The sequence below is a fragment of the Macrobrachium nipponense genome, chromosome 43, assembly GCF_015104395.2.
Source record: "Macrobrachium nipponense isolate FS-2020 chromosome 43, ASM1510439v2, whole genome shotgun sequence".
NCBI lineage: Eukaryota > Metazoa > Arthropoda > Malacostraca > Decapoda > Palaemonidae > Macrobrachium > Macrobrachium nipponense.
In genome coordinates, this window is record NC_061104.1 from 44471271 (window position 1) to 44495084 (window position 23814).

General features: G+C 39.2%; 1 protein-coding gene across 2 annotated transcripts in view; it reads right to left on the reverse strand.

The window, feature by feature from the left end:
- Positions 1-229: 229 nt before the first annotated feature.
- Positions 230-23814, reverse strand: part of LOC135213703 (sodium/glucose cotransporter 4-like) — a 40277-nt gene continuing 16692 nt past the window's right edge. Inside the window, exons 3-14 of one of the 2 annotated variants that reach the window (XM_064247804.1) lie at positions 23503-23607; positions 22954-23118; positions 13259-13460; positions 10076-10296; positions 9240-9480; positions 7981-8185; positions 7381-7495; positions 4457-4544; positions 3662-3807; positions 2486-2636; positions 729-879; positions 230-502 (exon numbers count right to left, since the gene is read on the reverse strand). In XM_064247804.1, coding sequence (XP_064103874.1) covers positions 436-502; positions 729-879; positions 2486-2636; positions 3662-3807; positions 4457-4544; positions 7381-7495; positions 7981-8185; positions 9240-9480; positions 10076-10296; positions 13259-13460; positions 22954-23118; positions 23503-23607 — 1857 coding nt within the window. In that variant the 3' untranslated portion in view covers positions 230-435. Of the gene's footprint in view, positions 503-728; positions 880-2485; positions 2637-3661; positions 3808-4456; positions 4545-7380; positions 7496-7980; positions 8186-9239; positions 9481-10075; positions 10297-11846; positions 12053-13258; positions 13461-22953; positions 23119-23502; positions 23608-23814 lie in introns of both variants that reach the window. The other variant, XM_064247805.1, reaches the window with a different exon arrangement.

Here is a 23814-nt window from a genome sequence, read left to right on the forward strand (position 1 = left end):
ATATATATATATATATATATATATATATATATATATATATATATATATATTAGTTAGGACAATACTCCATTTTTGAATGAAATATTGACTTATTTATAATCGAGTCGTACTTGTTACCCAGACGCCATAAAATATCCCTTAAAATTACACATAAACTTAACTAGGATTGAATACTAAAGCAATATAGAGAAAAGAACATATATCATCTTATGTTAAAAGAATTCGAAGACACAACTGAGATTTATATTTTAGTTAAAGAAAAGGAGAGAATACACTCCAACAGCCAAACACTGACAGAACAAACTTAAACACAGAGTCCCTGATGCTGGTTCAGAAAGGACACAAAGAGATGCAGATTGCAGATAAGCGTTTTCATGGCAAACCTTCACACGCTTTCACAAGCTGCATCTGGCCATCTATAAAAGATTTATTTCGCTACGCGTAGAATCCCCAAAGGAACGAGGCGGCTGCCATCAGGAAGATTGCGCATCCGTCAACAATGCTGTTTTGGAAGAAAAAATAGCAAGTGTCAGAAAAGAAAGGCTGACAAGATTCCCCTAAAAAGATTCTTGCCTAAATGCATGATTTCCTGTGTCATCTGTTTCTGTAAGTATTTATATTTAATTTCATTAAATTGCAGTGAAGACGGGAACACAACATGGGGTTGTTTTTATCTTTAGAAAGAATAACAGCATAATTTGACTCATTGAAGAGGATACTCTACTCACTTCGTCCACGGTCTCTTCTCTTCCAAAAATTCTGCTGCTCGCTGAGCCTTTTCCTCCGCTGTCAACTCGTCATCAGGGTCTGCAGCTTCTTCCATACTGGATTTGCTGACTCCACAAATGGTGAACAAGGCTCGCTTCCATGCTGGGTCGGCTGTGGGGAGAGACAGATGCAGTTGAGTCAGCCCCTGTCCTTCTGCTGTCTAGAGAGCTTCACCCTTGCACCTACTTTGAGCCGCCTTCCACAAACTCTCAAAAATCCCCTAAAATCTATTCTTGTCCAATATCTCTCTCACTAACTTTGTAGCTTTTACAGCCTGTAATGATGCACTGCACATTGTGCCAAACCCTTTGGGTCTTGTGCAAGTGTTTTTTTTTTTTCCAAGGCTGGGCATCAATCCTATCCTGCCCTGTAGGAGGGTAGTGCTGTCAGTGCACTTCATGCAGGGCACTTAAGGTTCTTTGCAGCTTCCCTTCGACCCCTAGCTACAACCCCTTTCATGCATTTTACTGTACCACCATTCATATTTACTGACTTCCATCTCACTTACCACCCTCTCCTAACAATTGTTTCCAAGTTCAACTGCGAGGTTTTCATCCTGTTACACCTAACCTTTTTACTCTCAACCTTCCTCAATCCTGTTCTAAGTCCTTTACTTACACCTACCCAAACTTAACTGAATGAACTATGAAGAAGATAGTGCAAGAGGGCAATGCTCTTTGAATTTAATGAATTATTTGATAAACTAAACTTCTGTATATTAATCATTTTGTAAGTTAACAATGGATTATTGAAAATAACATTGATTGCTTGTATAATCACCATTAAAGATCTGACTGAAGTGTTATGTTCGCATTAGCATATTTCATCTGCATTAGCTTGACATTTTACCAAAGTACACTTTAAAGAAAATGACCTGCGACTTCAACTTTTCTATTTACTCTCTTATTCTTTAGAAGCATGTCCAAAAACTGTGGTTCAACTAGTGGAAATCTTTCAGTTCGGATATCTCGCCCTTCTTGATTAATATCATTCCCTTGCCAGAATTCTTCCCTTTTGAATCTCCCTCCTTCAACATTCATACCATCGTAGGCCTCTTCCCATCTCGGAGTTTTTCTCAAAACTTCTACCCTAATATTTTTTTGGTGTTAAACCTCACAACTCCAAGAGCTTCTTGCTGTGACACTCTATAAATCAAAGGCTTAATCATCACAAAACTTCTATCCGAACATTCTCACCAGCATAAGTTTCACATCTCACGGAGCTTCTTATCCCAACATACGTATATAGACCCAACTCTCTTGGAGATTTTTGCTATGACATTTTGACTTACTCAGGCCTCACCCACCTAGGAGCTTCTTCCTGTAAAATTCTAACCGCCAAGATGTGCATTCCCACCATAGTAAAACTTGTCATAGACACAAATAACGTTTGTTATTAAAACACATCACCGACTTATTGTACACTTATCACAAACTAGTTGAAAAGTCAGTGAACATAAGAGTAGAATACATTTCACAAATGGTGGATATTCATGTGAAGCACTGATTAGGATACTGGTGATAAGTCGTTAACTTGTGACACATTTTACTGCAGTTTGGATGCACTTAAAGTCTTTAGCCTTCTTGAATCCTGTCACTTCAACATTCTAGTCATCTCATCCTGAACGCTCTCAAAATTTCTACTTTTTATGTATCGCATAGTTAGGCTCGAGTTCACCACTCTCAAACCCGCTGAAAGCTGCCAAAAAGAACCTGACCTGCACTGACACTGCTCCTGTTTGAGACACTCGTGGTATCCTCGAGGTGAAGTTTGTTTGTGTCGGCGTCAGGCTGCCTCTCGTTACGCCACTCTCGGATGGAAACTCGGACTTCTTTGCTGCCCTTCGTCCAGAAAGTCAGTCGGTGGAGCTGGTTAGGGGGATTTTATTAGAAGTATGCCTTTCTTTTACTGATATTCGCTATAGTAATTTTATTTTCTTGGCCATATTGTTTTTCCCATGTGGACATTGCGTTTTGTATAGAGCTTGTTTGCATGTATAGGGTCATTACAGGCTTGTTCCATGTGAATGTCTGATCACGAATACTAATAGTAGTTTTAGGAGTATGTTACTGATAGGTAACTTTAGGCAAGAAATAACTTTTAATACAATAAATGGTTACTGAAGTGGCAGTAACGTTATCTCAGTGGATCGAATGAATTGCAAAGCCTGTTGACAATTTAGTGCTAACCGACTGAATAACTCCAGGAGAAATTTGCCTCACATTAGGGGGAATTATAGCCTCCTATTACACAAGAGAATAGAATCTTTACAGAATAGCTAAAGTGTTAAGAGTGGTTTCTCTCTGTGATTGGCGTAATATTTTATCAGTTTTTTAAAAAAAATTCTCTCTTATAGATCATAAAATGGCAAAAGTAGGAAGGCAGCAGAAGATCTGCTAAAAATTAGAAATACTTGTACACTTTCCAGAAATATTTACCCACCCCACCTCTCACTCTCTCTCATTGCCCTTGTATGCAAGGTTTTTGACCCAGCAACCCAATCTCTCATAACCCTTATATGCAAGGCTTCAGGTGCAGCAACCCGCTCTCTCTTTCCCCTTGTATTTAAGGCTTCAGGCCAAGCAACCAGGTCCCTCATTACCCTTGTAAGGAGGCTTCTGATGCAGTATCCCAATCTCATTCACCTTATATGAGAGGCTTCTGGCCAAGCAATACAGTCTCTCATTCCCTTTGTATGCAAAGCTTTGGTCTAGCAACTTAATCTTTTACTTCCCTTGTATGCAAAGCTTCTGGTCCAGCAAACTCAGCCTCATTCCCTTTATATACAAGGTCTCTGCTCCAACAACCCATTGTTTGTCACCATCCCATTGTCTCATTTCATACAGAGCTTCTGCCTCATCAAAACAGTCCTTCAGCTCCCCGAAATACTCACACACTTATCCGGAATGGGCTCAGTCAGCAGAGACACCACGATCGTGACCACCAAGCTGATGACCAGCAAGATGCACCCGAAGTGGAGGTAGTGAACGTTATCGACGAGAACGCGGATCCATTCCGGTCGTGGGTCTGGTTTGTCCTCTGGAAAGAAAACACTGCGATGTCATTCAAGCTCTTCGGATTTTGCGAGACTGGAAGGTGGTTCCAGTGATATCTCCAGTGGTGCAGATTTCGACTCTATCGTACAATTTCTTGGTGAAGGGTCGTTGAACAATGCTACTGTTCATATTATGAAAGGGATGTTAGGGTGAATATCTTAGTTAAACAAATTTTGAGTTTGTAATTAGAGTTCATGAAGGATTCTTATCATAGATTGTTACATTAATAAACACTTTTATAATGACATCCCCATCCTTTCATTAAAACAACAGTACTAATTTTTAGGAAAAAACAACAATACTAATTTTGATGAAAAAACAACAGCAGTAATTTTAAGGAAAAAGCAACAGTACTAACTTTGATAAATAACCTTCAGGCGACCGATTATTGCAGAAGCCCCTCGTCTCTCATGGCCGTTGTAAGCGAGGATAACTATGACGATGACATATCTAAATTTGCAACCATTCTACAGTGACATGCAACACCCAAACAAAACACGCCGAGACTTACCATCAAGTGAATCCCCTTCTTGGCGATGATAGCCAACATGACCTAAAAGTAAGATACAGCATTTTGCTAGTATAGTAAGCAACTCTGACTCATGGCAAAAAATAGAGGGAGAGCAACTTACGACCGCACGTGGGGACTGTGTATGCGAACTCGATGGCAAATCGGAAGAGGCCAATGACTAGGCCGATGAGAAGACCCCAGAAGGCGCCCTGCCAAAGAATAAAAGGAAAGTTAGCACTTCGATATCTTAGTTAGTAGTATTCTGAATATGCTGAGCTTGTTGAGAAGAAATGTGCCTGAATATGGCAGATATTGGTTGGATATCCACGTTGCCAAGTGTATTGACCAGTTTGGTATCAACGCTGAACCAGGAATACACTGGAGTGAGTCAAATATATTTGTTTGGTATCTGTATTGGCCAGTAATGTTCTTGAATTGGTCAAGTATATTGTTATTGTGGTATCTAAATTCACCAGTATTATGCCTGAATGAGTAAAATATATTGGTTTACCATTGATTAAAGGTATTAAATGATATAGTGAAGTTTTTATATAATTCCATATAATATATCATTACATAAAGCAACTTTTCTGTAGATATTTGTTAAAAACTGTAATTTGCTGTCATGCCTATTACATTTATAGATTGCCTCGTCTCTCCAGTATTTATAGAATGAAATTAGCTAGAAACGGCAGCCATCTTATTCCTATCATCAGCTGACTTTAGGAGGGAAACTCAGAACAGGCCAGACATAGTCATTTCTGGCACCAGTCATAATAGTGGGGGAATGCAAATTCGTTAAGCATTATGGACATATCACATGGGGAGTGTGTAGCTAGTTAGGTACTTCTTAGGCCTACTCATAAGATCCCTTATCCTGTGACTCTTCTGCTGGCCGTATATCTGTTTCCAGAATGACCTGCCAACACGGAGGAAAAGCTACCCCAACGCCCAGGATTCGCACCTGATCTCGTCCTCAGTCCAGCTCAGTCTCTTGAAACGGACAGACGTCCGATCCTGCCTGCCCATAGGCCTAAACAAAGGCGATGACTGGCGTGCCCTAAACTCGGACAAAGCCGAAGCCATCCTCTCCAAATTACTCTCCATAAGGCACCCAGATAAGTCTTGAGTTACATTCATATTGCCAGTTTCTTTTACTCCGAGTCAAATAAACTCTCCCACATTTTCCGATTCAAATTCCTACTTCTCAAAACAAACCTCTCTTTGTTCCTTTCTACCTAGCGGCCGCATGCTACATTTGTGATCTTCCCAGATAAACAAAAATCTTCATTGAGTCATTTGCTTTAAGCACTAGAGTTCTCCCAATGTGTGTGATTAAGGATAAATTCCCTCTATAGTGCGTTAGACATAAATATTATGTGACGAATTCCTTGTTTTTATGTTGTGTAATTTGGGATTCATTTCCAGATTGCCACTACCGGCTCCGTGCCCCCTGTCTCCTTACAAGCATTTTTATTACCTGAGAACTGAAATTTGGAAACCAGCTTTGCAGTAGAAGTTGAACTCAGCCATTTTTTCATATTGGGAATGATAAGAGTAATCCAGACAGTACACAGCGTTCTTTCCACGTGGCCTATATGCCTTGCCTTTATCTCAGGCCATTCAATGTTTTATTTGTAAATAAATGTAATTTAGATTAACTTGCTGAGTTTTCTGGCGACCTTCCAAGTGTAAAACAATCCCATAAACTCAAGGTAAGTCATAAGCACTCCATTTTTTCCTCTTTCCCCTTACGTTTATGACTGCTGGGTCTAAAACGCAATACTATTTTGGTCTCTGAAATCAGTCAATTCAATGTAGTTTAACATGAATATTAGAAAAACTATAAAGTTGATTAAACCAGTCTGTTATATGAATGATAATAATATTTGTAGTGACCTTCACCAGTGAATGTTTCATACACTTGAGAGCTGAAAAGGACCATTTTGTATATGTGAAGAGCCTGGCTCTGCAGATGCAAAGAGTGCAAAGGATCCATGCTTTTATATGTGAAAGTCGGCAAAGAGGTAGTACTGTCAGTGCACCTCATGCGGTGCATTGTAGGGATTACTTAAGGTTCTTTGGCCCCCAATTGCAACCCCTTTCTTTTCTTTCACTGTACTACCTCCTTTCATAATCTCTTCCATCTTACTTTTAACCCTTTCCTAACAGTTGATTCATATTGCAACTGCAAGGGTTTCCTCCTGTTACACCTTTCAAACCTTTTACCTCATAGGTCCCAGTGCTTGGCCTTCGGCCTAAATTCTATGTTCAGTCAAGTCAAAGAATATAAAATCTTCAAGGTTATAAAAGGCCATCTTCTTTAAAGGAAGTCAAATTAAATTCCTTTGTAAGATGTAGAGATGAATGATCATGGCTAGGCTCGGGTGTTTCTCTCTCACACATACACTAGTTGTGGAAGGATCCTGAACAGTAATGTTTACACACAGCATGCAAGTGCCTCAGTGGCATGGTCGGTATGGTATTGGCCTGCCACCTTGGTGGCCGCGAGTTCAATTCTCAGAATTCCATTGAGGGGTTAGAGATGTGCATTTCTGGTGATAGAAGTTCACTCTAGACGTGGTTCAGAAGTCACATAATGCCGTTGGTCCCTTTGCTGAATAACTACTGGTTTTATGCAATGTAACAATCCCATACAAACAAACAAACACATGGCATGCACATGGCAAGTACATAAACAAAGCTATATACATAAATACATACAAAACGAAAGCAAAAATGAAGAAAAGGCCATAATGCAGCCATTTCAAAGAACCCCATACACAACAAAAGAAATTTTCTCTATAATTATGTTAAAACCTAATCACATTCTTGCATGGTACTATGGGCTGCTCTATGGGTAATAGCCCGTGCAGGCTTAAGGCCAGCTTAATCAAAAGCAACAGCATAAAGCAACAGCATAAAAAACTGTGAACTAAACCAGTGAAAGATGTATTCGATATTAAATGCCGTTCATCAGTCGTAAATAAAACGATGGTTAAAAAAAAAGTTTCTTTTGTGCAAGCCATCAGGACCCATACTTACTGGTTCGTTTGTGCGCTTCCAGAATATGGCAAGGAGATAGACAGCACAAACAGGAGGCGAAAGGAAGGATGAGATGCTCTGAATGTAAACAAATAACTGCGAATTGGGCGAACTCCTGAAACGAGAAGGAACAACAGGCCAATTATGTTACATATCTGGTTTCTGAATAAGGTGAAGCATTCAGCTAACGGAATGGAAAAAGTTGCAGTCATCCGGAGCTAAAGGTTGCTACTTGCTGAGGTCAGTTTATATCATCTTAACCTTAACCCAATCTTCACCAACTTGACCTTAATCCAGTCTACATCATCTTAACCTTGACCCAATCTTCACCAACTTGACCTTAATCCAGTCTACATCATCTTAACCTTAACTCAATCTATGACATGTTGATCATAACCCAGTATGCACGATCTTGACCTTAATCCCATCACTATCTTAGCCTTAACGCATTTTACACCATCTTGACTGATCCATTCTACATCATCATAACCTTAACCAAATCTGCATCATCTAAACCTTCAATCAACCAACGCCTTAAACACTTCAAGGTTTTATTCTGTGAGAAGGATCTGGGTTATGGTGTGGCTTCATCGAACTTACTGGATGACTGGAATCCAAATGACAGAGATGACGACGAGGACCAGGACGAACGAGCGTCCTACGATCAGGAGCTCCATCTCTGTAGCCTGCCTCCGGATGCGGGTCCATATGTCGATGGTGAAGATGGTGGAGGCCGAGTTGAAGACAGAGGTCAGGGATGACATCAGGGCAGCCATCATCACGGCCAGCATCAGCCCTGAGAGACCTTTTGGGAGGGAGAGAAGGAGAAGAAGAAGAGGGGGAGGTTGAGGAAATTAGACGACAATGACACGGAAATGAGCGGATGGGAAAACAGGAGTGGGAGGTTAATGGGGTTTAATAAACTGATCTTCTGTAGACACTTGCGTACATGAGATGGTCACCCTAAGGTATGTATCTCAGATAGAGGCGGCAAAAGCATGAAATTGAACTTCAGCATAAATGTCCTTCATACTATAATCTAACAGTGTTCTGTGAAGTTCAAAAGGACCATGAAAACCGTATTAACACGACAGAACCATGTATTTCTTTTGAAAACATTTAAATTCTAATTAGGATTGAGGTATTGTCAATCGAAATGTATGGTTTTGTCATGTTAACAGTGTTTTTGTTGAAGCCTTTGAAACTGAGGAAAATAAACTGAACATGTAACTCTTGAAGGCGGCTATGAGAATGATGCCTAAGAAGACCTCTGGAAGGTCACAGGGCTCACCTGAACGAATTGCTCTTAAATGACACAGGAAATATAGTAAGGTGAACATAAAGAAGTTGGACAACTAAGGAAGAGGAGGTTAAGGCAAGCAGGTGAAATTAAAAGGCAGAAAGCAATGCATCTGGAACTGAAGAGACACTGCAAAGTTTGAGTGTCCAAAGGGATTTAGTCACCCTTTCCCCCCACCCTTTACAGGAAACCCCCTTGGGGGAAGTGCTGTCGGTGCATCTCTCACAGTGCACTGTAGGCAATACTTAAGGTGCTTTGCAGCATCCCTTGGGCCCCTAGCTGCAACCCCTTTCATTCTTTTTACTGTATCTCTATTCATATTCTCTTTCTTCCATCTTACTTTCCACCCTCTTCTAACCTAACAATTGATTCATAGTGCAACAGTGAGGTTTTCCTCCTGTTACACCTTTGTAACCAATTTACCGTGAGTTTTAGTTTCGGTTCTGAAAGACCTCATTGACCCCAGTGCTTGGCCTTTGCCCTAAATTCTGCATTCTGTTCAATATTCTATTCCCATCACAGTTTGGTGACGAAAGGAGAATGCGACGGCTCCACTCACCTTGGGGCAAATCCAGCACCAGCAAGATGTAGGCGATGTTGGTGCAGCCGGTTTCAGCACCGCAGTACTTGACGCACTCTTCGGGGGCGACACAGGCAACCTGATCGGTGTACAGGATCCTCGAAGCCATTCCTGGAAATACCAGGAGGAAGAGAGGCAGGAATTTGATGGACCCGGCCAGTAAGCAGCCGGCTTTGGCGTGGATCATGTTTTTGCTGGAGAGGGCCCTCTGCACGATGACCTGGAAGAGAAAATGGCAGTCATGGAGGTTATTGTGAAGTGTGGTGTTGTCTGCTCTGTTACAGAATTTTAAAATATTGATGGACAGTGACATGCTATTAGAAATACTGATACTTTCACAATGCCTGTAACATAAATTCTAAAACAGTTTTACAGAAATCAAACAATGTGCAAGCCATCAATTCTTACTAATATTTATCAGTGTTCGTTGAATGTTGTTCTTCAAACATACTCAATTTATTATTTTTTACATTAGCATCTAGTACAGAGAACACCAGTCTCAAAAGTGGCTAAAATTCTGAAAACTTTTAGTAATATAGTAAGAACCAAGAAATTTAGAAAAATTCTAAAAAACAAAATGAGCTGTTCAAAAGCTCACTAAATTTGGACTGATACTACTGCAATAGGAAGACATATGTATGATATGCTTATGCATCTACAAGCCAACCCAACAGAATAGAAAAGGCAGAAAGCAGTTCACACTACACTATTCACTGACTTTGAAGCATGCCATCATACAAACTGTTTACCTGCCTGAGTTTGTATGTTTACATATTCAGATGCTGTATGTGTATGTGTACGCGCTTTCTAGATACCTGATCGGTGCACCAGTACCAAATGGACCCAATGCTGAGGCCAAAGACCACTCCAGGCCAAGGGAGGTCAGACCCGACGATTGGCCGGAACAGGTTCAGTGCATACGCCGGCGGGTAGTTATCCGGACACGTGTGGTTGTTCTGGTCGTATGTCTTGACTGAAGGAGAGGCTTCGAAGTAATCGGTTACGAGCTTCTCATAGCCACCGACTGCACCGAGAGCTGGCGATGATGGGCAAGAGGTATCAGAAAGGAGGACGAGGAGGAGGAACTGCCTAGCTGGCTGTTGTGGTGTCTGGTGTCTGATGTTTGTGGCCATGGCCTTAGCGTCAGAGAAGTGAAGATAAAGGAGTGTCGACAGAACTGGTGATCATGAGGCAATGATGAACGGTTGAGAAGTAACGAGGACAGATGTGCTGAAGGAGAGAATACGAAGATCACGTTCTGGAACAGGTGACCTCCGATAGAAATCTCAAGGATGAACAGGTGACCTCTGATAGAGATCTCAAGGATGACTGACCTCAGGTAGATATCTCACGTCAAAAGCAGCTTCCAAATTAATGCCAGACAAAGGTACACACACGTACATACACTCATGAGTTAAAGCACAAAGCCATGCAATTTAGTTTAAGGAAGAAAAAACATAACACGTGTTATTTGAAGAGACTCGTCCACCTAAGTATTTGGTATGTAGATACGAAGCAGATAGAAGGAAGTGTCTACAGAAAGAATAATCAGTCAAGGAATATAATAACAAATATTAGCTACAAAAGTAGACGAAGGAGGATCATACGCGGTTATAGTAGGTGTTAATTATGGAGATATCTGTTCACGGCTGAACTAATTCATTAAGATCACGCCTTGCGTATAGTTGTCCTCAATGGGAGTGCTTGTCGTCATGAAATCTACTGCTTGTAACAAAGCAAAACGAATGTTACAGAATTATAGCAAAATTAAATGAATCTTTAAAAGTCTCCAAAGCCGACATATGTTATTATTGAATTTGGATGGAAAAGTATGTAATTTAATGTTCAGTTTTTTACCAGTGCGAGTGAGTTTCAGTTGAGAAATCATTACAAGTGAAATAGCAAAAGGGCATCTACAAAATTGACAATACTTTCCGTGGTCAGGCTCATACCCACGTGTAATTGAATAGGCGACATCAATGCGATATACGAAAAACATGTGCTGCGTAATTTCACATAATGCCAGAAGGACAAAAAAAGGAAAGAAAACCAAAGACTGACTAAGCCCAAATTACATCTACAGGGTGCCACGCAAAATAAGAAAAAACCAGGAAATTTTAGATTTACATTATGTGTTCTACACACTGTTGCCTATCCTCATTGAACCTAATGTATGGCCCTCAAAAAGTTTTAGATCTTAGCGTAATGAATTTTACGAAGTGGGGTTTACTGTTACATCAATTTCGGTTACAGAGGAGAGAGGTCACAGCAGACATACTACAATACGTACTTAAAAACTCTGCTAACAGAAGCTTGGAACAATATCCCGCTTGAAGTCATCCAAAGGGCGACTGGAAGTTGGCTAGTTCGTCCATGTACTGTGCAACACCTACCCACAGAAAGCATTTTGAACATCACATCTAACATTTGTGTTTTTGTTGTTTGAACAATGTTTCTGTTAACAACTATTCACATTTTCCAGCAATTAAGTAATTTGTACCAAATTTCCTGGGTTTTTATTGGGGCACCCCGTAATTCCGCCCATCTACTGTTTCCGCATCTCTAAGGCTTAGCTCTCCCATTCACCTGATCAGTGCACCAATACCAAATGCCCGAGATGGTCACGCCGAAGAGCATGCCCGTCCAGGGCAGGTCCGATTCCCCAGGGACCAACGACCGGAAGAAATGCATCGCGTAATCGGGTGGATTGCCACAGTCCTTGACGGTCACATTCGGAACGGCATTGAAGTAATTCTCCACCAGGGCTTCGTAACCGCCCACTGCCCCAAATGCTGATGTAGACCAGGAGGCGTTAGTGCTGTTAATCATCATGCTGTACATTTTTTTTTATTATATATTACATTACAAACATTTTATCATCCTGAATTTTTGTTATGTTTACATGCGCAAGTTTTTGATATTCACAAATAATCAACCAAAAATAACGAATTGCTTCAGATTCGCTATACCATGGGAATATACGCCCAGGGGGAATTGTAACTGATGAGTTTTCAGCTGACCTAAGTTACTACTGTCTGTCTTTGCTTCTAAATCGGGTCTTGTTTCGAAATTTGTCCAGTTCAGACATCCTATATCAATTATAATTCCCTTAGGGTGTTCGTGATTGCCCCGGTATAGTGGATTACATATTAAACAATATAAATATAGCTTAGTATTTGTGAATACTGTGAATACATGCAGTACATAAACTATATGTATACAACACACATATTTGTGTTTATGTACAAAAGCTGAAATAAGAAGTTTTTGTTACGAAATGAAAGTGGATCGAGTGATCGACAACCACTAACAATTATTGAAATGGTAGAAGAAGTGGAGACCTCTGGATATTATTTTTAGTCAAATGATTTTAGAGCACATGTTGGCTCTTACTTGAAGAAGTCGATCATGTCTTCAAATTAGGTTTACATTTCAAATGATTATACCTTTGGTCATTCCTGTGGTGCAAAACTAATTGTCTTACAGTATATGCAAAATAGAATACACAACTATATATTTTATACAAGAGCAGCTGTCGATACAAATGTCAGATGGTAGAATCTTCACTGATAAAACAACAACATAAGAGGATCAACCTTTTCAATGGGCTAGGACTCTGACCATATAGACAATATCTTCCTTAAGGCAATGATGAAGCGGATTAAGACAATTGACAGAACCAATTTCGGCTTAGTGGTAATCCCAGACATCACCTAAGGGCATATATCGCAAATTCAAATATCTTAAATCTAAAGAATTCAAATACATTAAATTCAAAGACAGCAAATTCTAAGATCGCAAATTAAAATATTTTAAATTCTAAGATCGCAAATTCAATCGTCTAAAATTCAAAGATCGCTCATTCGAAGACCATAAATTCAAATACCTTAAATTCAAAGACCATAAATTCAATTATTTAAAATTCAAAGAACTAAAATTCAAAGATCAAAGTTCTCAAATTCAAAGAGCGCACCGCTCACGTCTCCGCGAATACTCACAAGTCGCCATGACAATGAAGGCTCCTATAAGCATCAGTATGGTCTGCACGAAGTCGGTCCAGATGACTGCCGTCAGGCCGCCGGCGATGGTGAAGATGGCTGCTATGGCTAGCAGGATGAGGATGCTGAGGTAGAGCCACTCCGGGTCGTCTTGGACGTTCAGTGAGGTCGTGATGAAGAGAGCACCTGCGTACAGGTCAGCCTGCAATGGATGGTGTTCAAGGTCAGATCACTGGTCCCCTCTTTTGTTCCTTAGAGGGTCAGTGCCGTCAGTGCACCTCATGCGGTGCACTGTAGACATTACTTGAGGTTCTTAGCAGCTTGGCTTCGTCCCCTAGCCACAGCCACTTTCGTTCCTTTTACTCTACCTCCGTTCATATTCTCTTTCTTCATCTTACTTTCCATCCTCTCCTGACACTTGATGCATAGTTCAACTGCTTTGAGGTTTTCCTGTTACACCTTTCAAACCTTTTTACTGTCAATTTCCCTTCCAGCGCTGAATGACCTCAGACAGCCCAGCGCTTGGCCTACATCCTATAGTCTACCGATCCTCTTTCGTAGATAAGAGCGTCACTGGCGAGTTGATTTAGGGGCAAAAGCCCGTGCCAGTATAAGCTAGTTTATTTAAGTAATAATAATAATAATGAAACTTAAACGAGCACAAGCTATATCAGCATTTATCATTTAGCATTTGACAGCACAACGGAAAAAAATGGCACTAGGTAATTGCTAATCGCCAAAAACTTCGCCACAGTTATTCTGTATTTACTTAAACTCTTTGTTGAATTGTGCAAAATTTGTAAGCAAGATGCTTGAAGATACTTATAAAACACCTTCCCGTGTCGTTCTGTTGTGTTAAATTATGTCGATGTTGGTCTAAAAAGTAAAATGTTAACTATGCACCTGGTGGTTTCAATGGCTGAGTTCGTTCTTCTCCGGGATGGAGAATTTAGGCAATATATATATATATATATATATATATATATATATATATATATATATATATATATATATATATATATATATACACACACACACACACACACAATATAATGGGTGGGGTGTAGGTATGTGCATTTGTAGTATTAATATTTGGAACACGCTGAAGCAGTATTTATGTAATTTCGTAAATGATTATAATTATTAGAAATAATGGTGAATTTTTGACTTTTTATAAACTGGTGGACTTGACCAACACTGCGGAATCCATTTAAGTTTATTTTTAAACATCAAAGTACAAAGGAATGCAAATAATCCAATGCTATTGATATAGCTAATGCTATCTTATACTAAACACTTAGAGAACGATATAAGAATTAAGGTTATAATGACAAAATGTGAGGATGTTTTAAGTACAATTCACCATTAGGTAACTGCAAATTTATTTCAAAGGTAAAGTATCCTATCTAATAAGTATTCGTTAAACTATTGGAATAAGAAATCACTCAATATTTTTAAGCCTTCACCAAGACCACTTTTCGTATGTAGTGCAATTAACAAACTCATCGTTCATATATTTTAGTCTTAACCTTCTGCTAATCGATTAAACGCACTAAATACATAATTCTAAAAAAATATGCAGCTATCATAGATTGAAGAAAGTGTACTTTTGTGTGTTATTTGTTGTTTTTATAAAAAATTTTAAAGATCGTCTACCATTACAGCGTAGGCGCAACGGAGTGCACACTACACAGACGGTTGTTGAAAGTCTGCGTTATCTTGTGAAACCGTTTAGTTTATGTTCTCCGTGCAAGTCATAATTTTCTATACCCAGAGGATTCTGTGCCCAATTTGGCAGGGAAATCGCATCTCCAAGGTAGGACGTTACGGAGTGTTTGTGGTTGAGCGTCAGATCGAAAATATCATGGCTTTCAAAGGTGGGTAGATAACTAAGAGTGGCTTGTACTAAGCCTAGTACCATTTTTATAACTAATATAAAGCTTGATTGACGTATATAAAGCTTTTATATGTTCTTTGAGTAGACTTGTTTGCATGTTAGGTGTATGAAGGTAGACTCTCGTGTGCTGTGCTCTTGAACAGTTTAGGCGAATTGACAAATTGAATACAGATATACTGTATAGGCCTACTTACTCTCATTGCCACAAACGTTTACATTTTTAAACCTACAGCAGAAGGATATATTCCAAAAGTAGAGCGGATGTTATGAATATTTCCCATTACTTCTGATTTGCAGAGTAAAATGACTTCGAGCAGGTCGAAGCCACTGTTGGCAAGTTAAGAGTCCAGAGGTCCACATTATACCATTTAGACCCTTCAACACTTGCCTGTGCTGGCTTAATATAGACCAGCCATCCATCCATCTCGACCAAATAATAGACCTCCTTCGCTTAAAAAACAGCACAGTGGTTTTTAATTGCGTGTCATCCTAGTTACGTGTCAAAGTTGCGCTACTTAATTAATAGGTGGAACCATTCAACCAGAGTCAAAGTATACAGGGTCTGCTCACGAGGCGGTACTAAAACCTATCCCCGCCCCTTGTGAAACGTCATCAGTTACAAAAGGACCATATTTTTATGAAACTATATTTACGATAACATTTTCATATAACTATTTTTGCGATGGCGTTTTTTACATAAATTTTCCTCTTATTGCATGTTGCCGTATACTACGTTAAAGTACAAAGAATGCTCTTTCAAATTATATATAGCACATTACAATTACGAATACTTTCAAACCCACAAGCGCGCACAGAAAAAATTATCTACGCACACAAAAAAGTGCAATTACTTCATCCGTCAACCTAAAACATTCACGTTTCGTAGCGTATCTGACTAAGGGATGATGATAGAAAGAAACTGAAAAATGGATTAGAAAGCTGATAAAATTTACGATATAATGCATAAATAAAATTGATAGGTGTTCTCACAAATTTTCGAGGAATTCTAGGTCAAAGACGGACCAAACATTTTTAATTTTTTGTAAATATTTACCAAATTTTTTTTTTACATAATTTTTCATCTTATTACATTTTGCCATATACCATGTAAAAGTACAAAGAATGCCCTTTCAATTGGTATATGACACATTACAATTACAATTATTTTCAAACCCATAATCGCGCACAGAAAATATTATCTACGCACGCAAAAATTATAAAAAAAACAAAAAACAAATTAAGCGTTCGTGGGAGATCTGAAATCTAGCCCCGCCCCTTGTGAAACGTCATCAGATACATCCAGCCAGACCTTTTTGTACTTTTTCCGAAAATAATATAATCGTTTGAGGCATGCATAATTAATACCTTTATGTATACAGTTTGTGTTATATGTAAACTTGTGTGTTCGGAAGTATATTTATGTTATGAAGTGCTAATGAGAAATTTGATGGAAATGTGTTCCCTGTATCATTTTCTTCATCATTTATTCCTTTGATACCTTATATCGTATATGATGTAATTCTTATACTTTTGATATTGTTTTCTTTTTTGTGGTCAAGTCGTGCAAATGCAACTGCCATTTTTTACACAGCCTGTATCCACATTTTCTTTGTATTTATTGCATAACAATAAGTATTCATAATAAGATTTGGAAAATATAATTAATCTATCATTCTAACCTTTAGCATAAAAAAAGTTGTTGTTTTTCAAAGTGAGGTATGAACACAGTGACAGAACTAAATACATTTCTTAAGAATTATTTAAAATCTTGATAATATTACGAACTGAGAGAGAGAGAGAGAGAGAGAGAGAGAGAGAGAGAGAGAGAGAGTTGTCATGTTATAAGAAATGGACTTGAAGAGAATACAGCAAACCAGTATATAGGTAAGTAAATAAATAAGTAAAGAATAAACATATGAAGAAAGCTGGAGTAGCTATGTGCGTTCAAACTGGTATATTTTGTGCAATAAAACAAGGCTTGGTGACTAAATGAGAAAATGGCTATTTAAAAAAAAATCAAACATGTGACCTCTACAGATTTTATCATCAAGATTTTATGAAAAACACCATGCGATATGGATTAAATGTATAAAAGCTAAGGGTTCTTTAAGTAATTTAATGGAGAAGCACGGAAAGTGTTATTCTTGTGACATCACAGTATTAGCTCCGCCCCCACTGCCGAGTTGAGCAGACCCTATATACTTTGAATGGATATTAAAAAACATCAAGCATGTGACCTCTTTACAGGTTTTATCAAGATTTTATAAAAAAAACCATGCGATATGGATTAAATGTATAAAAATTAAAGCTTCTTTAAGTAATTCAATGGGGAAGCACGGGCAGTGTTACTCTTCTGAAGTCACAGTATTAGCTCCGCCCCCACTGCCGAGTTGAGCAGACCTTATATACTTTGACTCTGGGTGGAACAACCGACTGGACTAGTGGATCCAGTTTCCACTGCATGTGAAGCCACCCTCCAAAAAAGTACTTTAACACGTCCTGACACCTGAGATGGGCATCAGTCATGAGTTGTTGGTGGTGAGAGCAAGAGCTCGAGACCTCTACACTCCTTTCGAAGTAAGTATTTTCTCCAAAGTTAGAAATTAAGGGCATATTTTAAGATTAAACAGAGGTTAATGAAAGTCTGGCTCTGCACAGTGCACACATACCTCCATGACGCTTTCAAAGTATCTACTTACAACTCTGAATATTTAGAATATTGGCGCCACTTGTACCCATAGACGCTGGGGCACTTTCTTCACAAAAATCATAAACAATGACTTCCACCCATGAATTATCCAAGGAAACTACGATTTTTGGTAGAAGAAGAAGAAGAAGCATGCACTAGATAATTAACTAAATAAATAGTTAAACGGTAGTATAAGGTCATGAATTGCATAATTTCTTTTACATATTCATGATTATTAATTTGAAAACATTCGTTGTTGAAAAAGTAACTAGATTAAAGACTCAAATATCAACAGTTTTGCTTGTGAACAGTACCTATGGCATTGTTTATCAGTGTTGCCAACTGGTATGTGTTTACCCTCCAAACTGGGCATAAGACTTACACAAAACCAGGGAAATAAGTGAAATTAGCGTATCTATTTGTAGTATATTTACATATTAAAGCAATATTATCATTATTGCGTTACTATGACAACTAGAATTCATGGAAACAGTTTGTAAATGCATTGGCGTATGTGTGAAGCTCCACTAGATTGGCAACGATGAGTCATTTTGCCATCGTCTGCTCGTATCTACTTTAGAAATATCTGTAATTTCTCGGGGTTAATTTGGTTGCAAAAAAGGGATAATAGACATGAATTAAAGAAACATTTTGAAGTAACAAAGTAAAGTTAAACTAAATAATGAGTAAAGTAAACAATTAAGGGAATAAAGCTTTGCACCTCATAAACCGTGTACTCGTGTGCTGCCCGCAACTTTGTTTGTGGAGTGAGCACTTAGGAACCAGGAACCGCAACGTAGTTCAAGTGTAATTTGGAGTGAATTAAGACCAAAACATGTATAATTACAATCAAATAAACACTGTGGAGTTTCAATTGTGATGGTAGTAAGGATAAACCCACCGATTACAAGGTAAAAATGAATTTCAGTGCAAACCATGACCTTGGGAATGAGAAGCTCTGGTGCGCTTACGAGCGGCACCTCACGTGGGTGCCGCCATATTGGATTCAAAACTGCCTTGAAAACATATTTTACGAAGACCTCACATGCTTGCTTATTTTATTTTGTATGGGGATTTCATATACTATCACATTATGTTGACGAAACTTCAATCTTTTGTGAGATATGCTTAAAGATGTAATTGTATTCTTGTTTTGCCAATTAAATATTGAGTGAATAAGGCTGATCCACGCGACGATGATGGATCCACTGCGGTGTTTTCCCCAGCTAATTTTATTCTGGTGTTACTGTAAATGTGTTTTATTCCAGTTTTGCCTTCAACGGGAACGTTGACATGGGAAAGAATTTGATTATAGACACTTAATTTGTTTTAATCTGTAAAATACATTATAATTTAGAATTGGTGTAGAATGGAAGAGCAGATTGTAGTTGAATAAAAAAAATTAGGCCATTATTATTAATTGTAAGACTGTTTGATCAGTATATTGACGAACGTGCTGTTTAGATGGCCATAACGACTCCTGGTTAATAATATTGGAAAATTCTTCCAAAATGAGAGAAATCTAATACATTTTAGACCTAGTTTGTGCTAACGGTATTGTACACAGTCAGACTGTGTTCATGATAGACTGCTTGGTTCAGTACCTTATAAGTATATTATTTAATGTACTCCATTTTAGGACAATCTAGCCGCCCAAGCCCGGATAAATAGGGAGGGTTGGTGTCAGGAAGGCATCCGACCGTAAAAACCCACACCAGAACCAATGAAATGAGTTGTGATATTGTGACAAGGCAAGGGCTACTCCATCATGAGCAGGTGCAGCTAAAGAAGCGAGCTCTAAATTTGATCAGAATAGGCCAGCTCAATATCGGGTCTATGACAGGAAGAGGAAGAGAGTTGGCTGAGTTGATGAGGTAAAGAGAGTGGATATTTTGTGTTTGCAGGAAATTCGATGGAAGGGTAATAAAGCCAAAGAACTGGGGGATGGCTACAAGCTGATCTATAGTGGAGCAAATGAGCAGGGTAGGAATGGCGTTGGTGTAGTGTTGTCGGGGGAAATGAAGAATGCAGTGACGGAAGTGAGTAGAAAGAATGACCGCATTATGAGAGTGAAGATATGTTATAGAGGGGAAACAATGAACATCATTTGGAACGAAATGAGTGAGGTAACGCAAGAACTGGAAGAGCAGGAGAGGATTGTAGTGGGGGCAGACTTTAATGGACATGTCGGAAATGAAAAGGATGTAGTTGAACGTGTGCATGGAGGACATGAGATCGGGGAGAGAAACCCAGAAGGAGAGAGTATAGTAGACTTTGCCATGTCTTTTGATATGGCAATAGTGAACACATTCTTCAAAAAGAAGAGGGAGCACTTGATAACATATAGGAGTGGCGGTAGATGCACAAAAATAGATTACCTACTTTACAATAGATCAAGGCTGGTGGAAGTTAGGAATTGCAAAGTTATCCCAGGTGACCACGTGGCCCCCCAACATAGGCTCCTTTGTATGGATTCGAAGATGAAAATAGAAAAGAAAACGAATGGGGTAAAGAAAATCAAGTGTATAAATTGTTAGGGAGGGATAATGATAAGAAGAAAGAGTTCAGGAGAAGAGTGCTGGGAGAGGTTGATCTGGGAATTGAAGATGTGGGAGAATGGTGGAGGCATAATGCATCAGTGATTAGAAGACATGGAAAGGAGATACTAGGGGAAACATCTGGAATAGTATGGGAGGAAAAGGAGAGCTGGTGGTGGGGGAAGTGGTGAAGGGTAAAAGGGAGGCGAAGAAGAGATTTGAAGAGTCACAGCTGGAGGTAGACAGAGAAAGATTAAGAGAAAGAAACAACGAAGTAAAAAGGGTGGTAGCTCAAGCTAAGGCAAGGTCATATGAAGAGGTTTTTAATGAGCTGGAAACCAAGGAAGGGTTGAATAAGATGCTCAAACTGTCAAAAGTAAGAAATAAAAGAACAAAGGACATCACCCATATTAAGCAAATGAAAGATAGGAATGGTACGATCATAAAAAAGGAAGAAGACATCCTGAAAAGATGGAAAGAGTATTTCGAACAACTGCTAAATGAAGAAAATGAAATACTTGTAAGAGAGGATGGACAAGTAAACTTGGGAATGGTAATGGGGATATCTAGGGATGAAATGATACAAGCCTTAAAAAGAATGAGGAATGGGAAGGCAACAGGACCAGACTTAATCCCAGTTGAAGTTTGGAAAGCCTTAGGAGTGGAAAGGGTAGACATCTTGTATGATCTGACAATAAAAATATTTGAACAGGAAAAGATACCAGAAGAATGGCGGGAAAGCATATTGATACCTATATTTAAAGGTAAAGGTGATGTCCAGGAATGCCGTAATTATTGAGGTATCAAACTAATGTCTCACATGTTGAAGATTTTGGAAAGAAAGATAGAGTGCCAAGGCAAGAAATATGGAGATGTTTGAGGGAGAAGATGGTGTCAGAAAAGTATGTCAGAATTATTCAGATGTACAGGAATGTGTATACTAGAGTGAGAAGCAGTGTTGGAGAGACGGATGGATTTGAGATAAGAGTTGGATTACACCAGGGGTCAGCGCTTAGCCCATTCATCTTCAACATCGTGATGGATGTAATGACCAGGGATGTTAGAGAAGCAGTGCCATGGTGCGTATTATATGTGGATGACATTGTGTTGTGTTCAGAGGGGAAGGAGGAGTTGGTGGAGAGTAGCACTTGAGGAGAGATGAATGAGAATAAGCAGATCAAAAACCGAATATGTGTGTTTCAGTATTACTGAGGATGGTGGACGTAGTATAAGATAGTGGAAGCATGGACTAAGAGGTGAGACATCGAATTCAGGCAGGACGGAGTAACTGGAGGTCTGCATCTGGGGTCCTCTGTGACAAGAAGGTCCCTCTGAAATTGAAGGGAAAGTTTCATAGGACGGTGGTCAGACCAGCAATGTTATATGGATCAGCAACAGCAAGTATGAGGAAAACAGAGAAGACGGATGTAGCAGAAATGAGAATGTTGAGATGGATGTCGGGAGTAACAAGGGAAGATAGGATTAGAAATGAGTATATAAGAGGATCAACAAAGGTAGTTGAAATATCGAAGAAAATACAGGAGGGAAGGCTTCGATGGTATGGACCCCTGTTACGAAGGGAGGAACGTCATGTTGGAAGACATAGTACGATGGAAATAGAAGTGTTGGGTAGAAGGAAGACCAAGAAAGAGATGGCGTGATTGTGTAGGGGAAGATATGGTATTAAAATGTATAAATGAGAGCGAGGCACAGGACAGAAATCGATGGAGACGACCCATTCACAACGGCGACCCCATATAAAAATGGGTTTAAGCTAGGAAGAAGAAGTACTCCGTTTTAGGACAGGATTTTCTTGGTATGGTTAACAGAAGACGAGAAAAACTCCATAGCACATTCACATAAACGCTTGGTATAAAGGAAACAAAGTTCGCTTAGTTGAAGAGGAAATTTCGTAATACAGACATACCTGAAAATTAAGCAGACATTTTTTTTTACATGGGTGTAAGAGGTTGGAAAATTCACAACAATTGTGCATGCGCTTTTTAGTTGTGTTTGAGAGGCCTGAAACAAATGGGAGGGTAGCTCTTCAAGCTAGGGATTTAGTTTGGCTCAATTTCTCCTCGGGATGACCAGTTACTTCCCCTGAATAGGGAAAGTTACAGTGTGCTAGTCTGGGTAATAGTCTGATATTCTCCCAGTGATGGCACGGCAGGAGGTTAATTGACAATTGATATCTAACGAGATCATGTGGCAGAAGCTTTTTAACTATGCTTTGTAAATTCTTTACTGTAGCAGTCTTTTAGACCAATAGTGATATGTATAGTTAGGTTGCCAAGTTATTTAAACAGGTAGCCTCTTGTCTGTAGGCACGAGCTGTGTATGGTTAAACGTTCACATATAAAAGATAAAATCACTTTCCCTCACAAAACCTTATCATCCTAACTTTACCCCAGCATGTTTTCATTAGTCCCTCCGATGACTTTGATGTTTGTCAGGTCACAGTTCATATCCCATTTCCCGTGACCAGCATGCTTAATGTTATCGTCATCATGACTACAGGAGTAATGTTTTATTTGCCAAAGTTTCGAATGGAGGTGTAACTGGGTCTTACCGATATTTTGGTGAAGACGTAGAGTATCAGCGCCAAAATGGAGAGATAGATTCTGATTCTTTGTCCTCCGAATCTCTCCCGGAGGTACTCCGGCATCGTGAAGATTCCAGCGCTCATGTACACTGGTACGAATATCCACCCCAGCATCATTAGCACGAAAATGGCCTGTGTGAAAAGTTCAGTAAACCAGAAAAGAGTGAGTTACATAAGAGATACGAAACATCCATTATCAGATGAATAGGAAATATTAGGTGATGTGTGATGTGTAGCCTATTCGTAAGAAGCCTTTAGGCCAGTAGGATAAGTATAATCGGGCATTCCTCTCTACAAGCTCAAAATATTTTATATATGCCAGAAATAACTACTTTCAAAAGGTTTACTTGATCGCAGGTTTCATCGAAAAACACTTCTAATGAACACTTCGATATGCATAGTGTTGTAGCTACGAACGGGCGCAATCCTAAAGAGAGTGCGAGTGAACGAACAGGTATCATCAAAGATTTCTAAACATTTGCAAATGGTATCCATTTTGGAAATGTACTGACTTACGTTTAACTCGAATGCTCCTATGCCAATGCCCGAAGCTGCCCCCGACCCAGCCAGTCCGATGAAATGGCTGGAACCGATGTTGCTGGCAAACAGCGATGCCCCAACCTGTAGGAATGTAACCTTTAGACTGAAATATTTGTTAATATTAAGTAATTGATATGTATATGCTTTGTCAGTTAATACATTCTCCCTGGTGGGGGGGTTGAATACAGAGGAAAAAATACTTCTTGAATAATCTGTAGCTTTCTCCCACATTGGCTTAGTCTCATTCGCCCATACATTTACGAGTGGTTCCACTTATAGCGGTATATT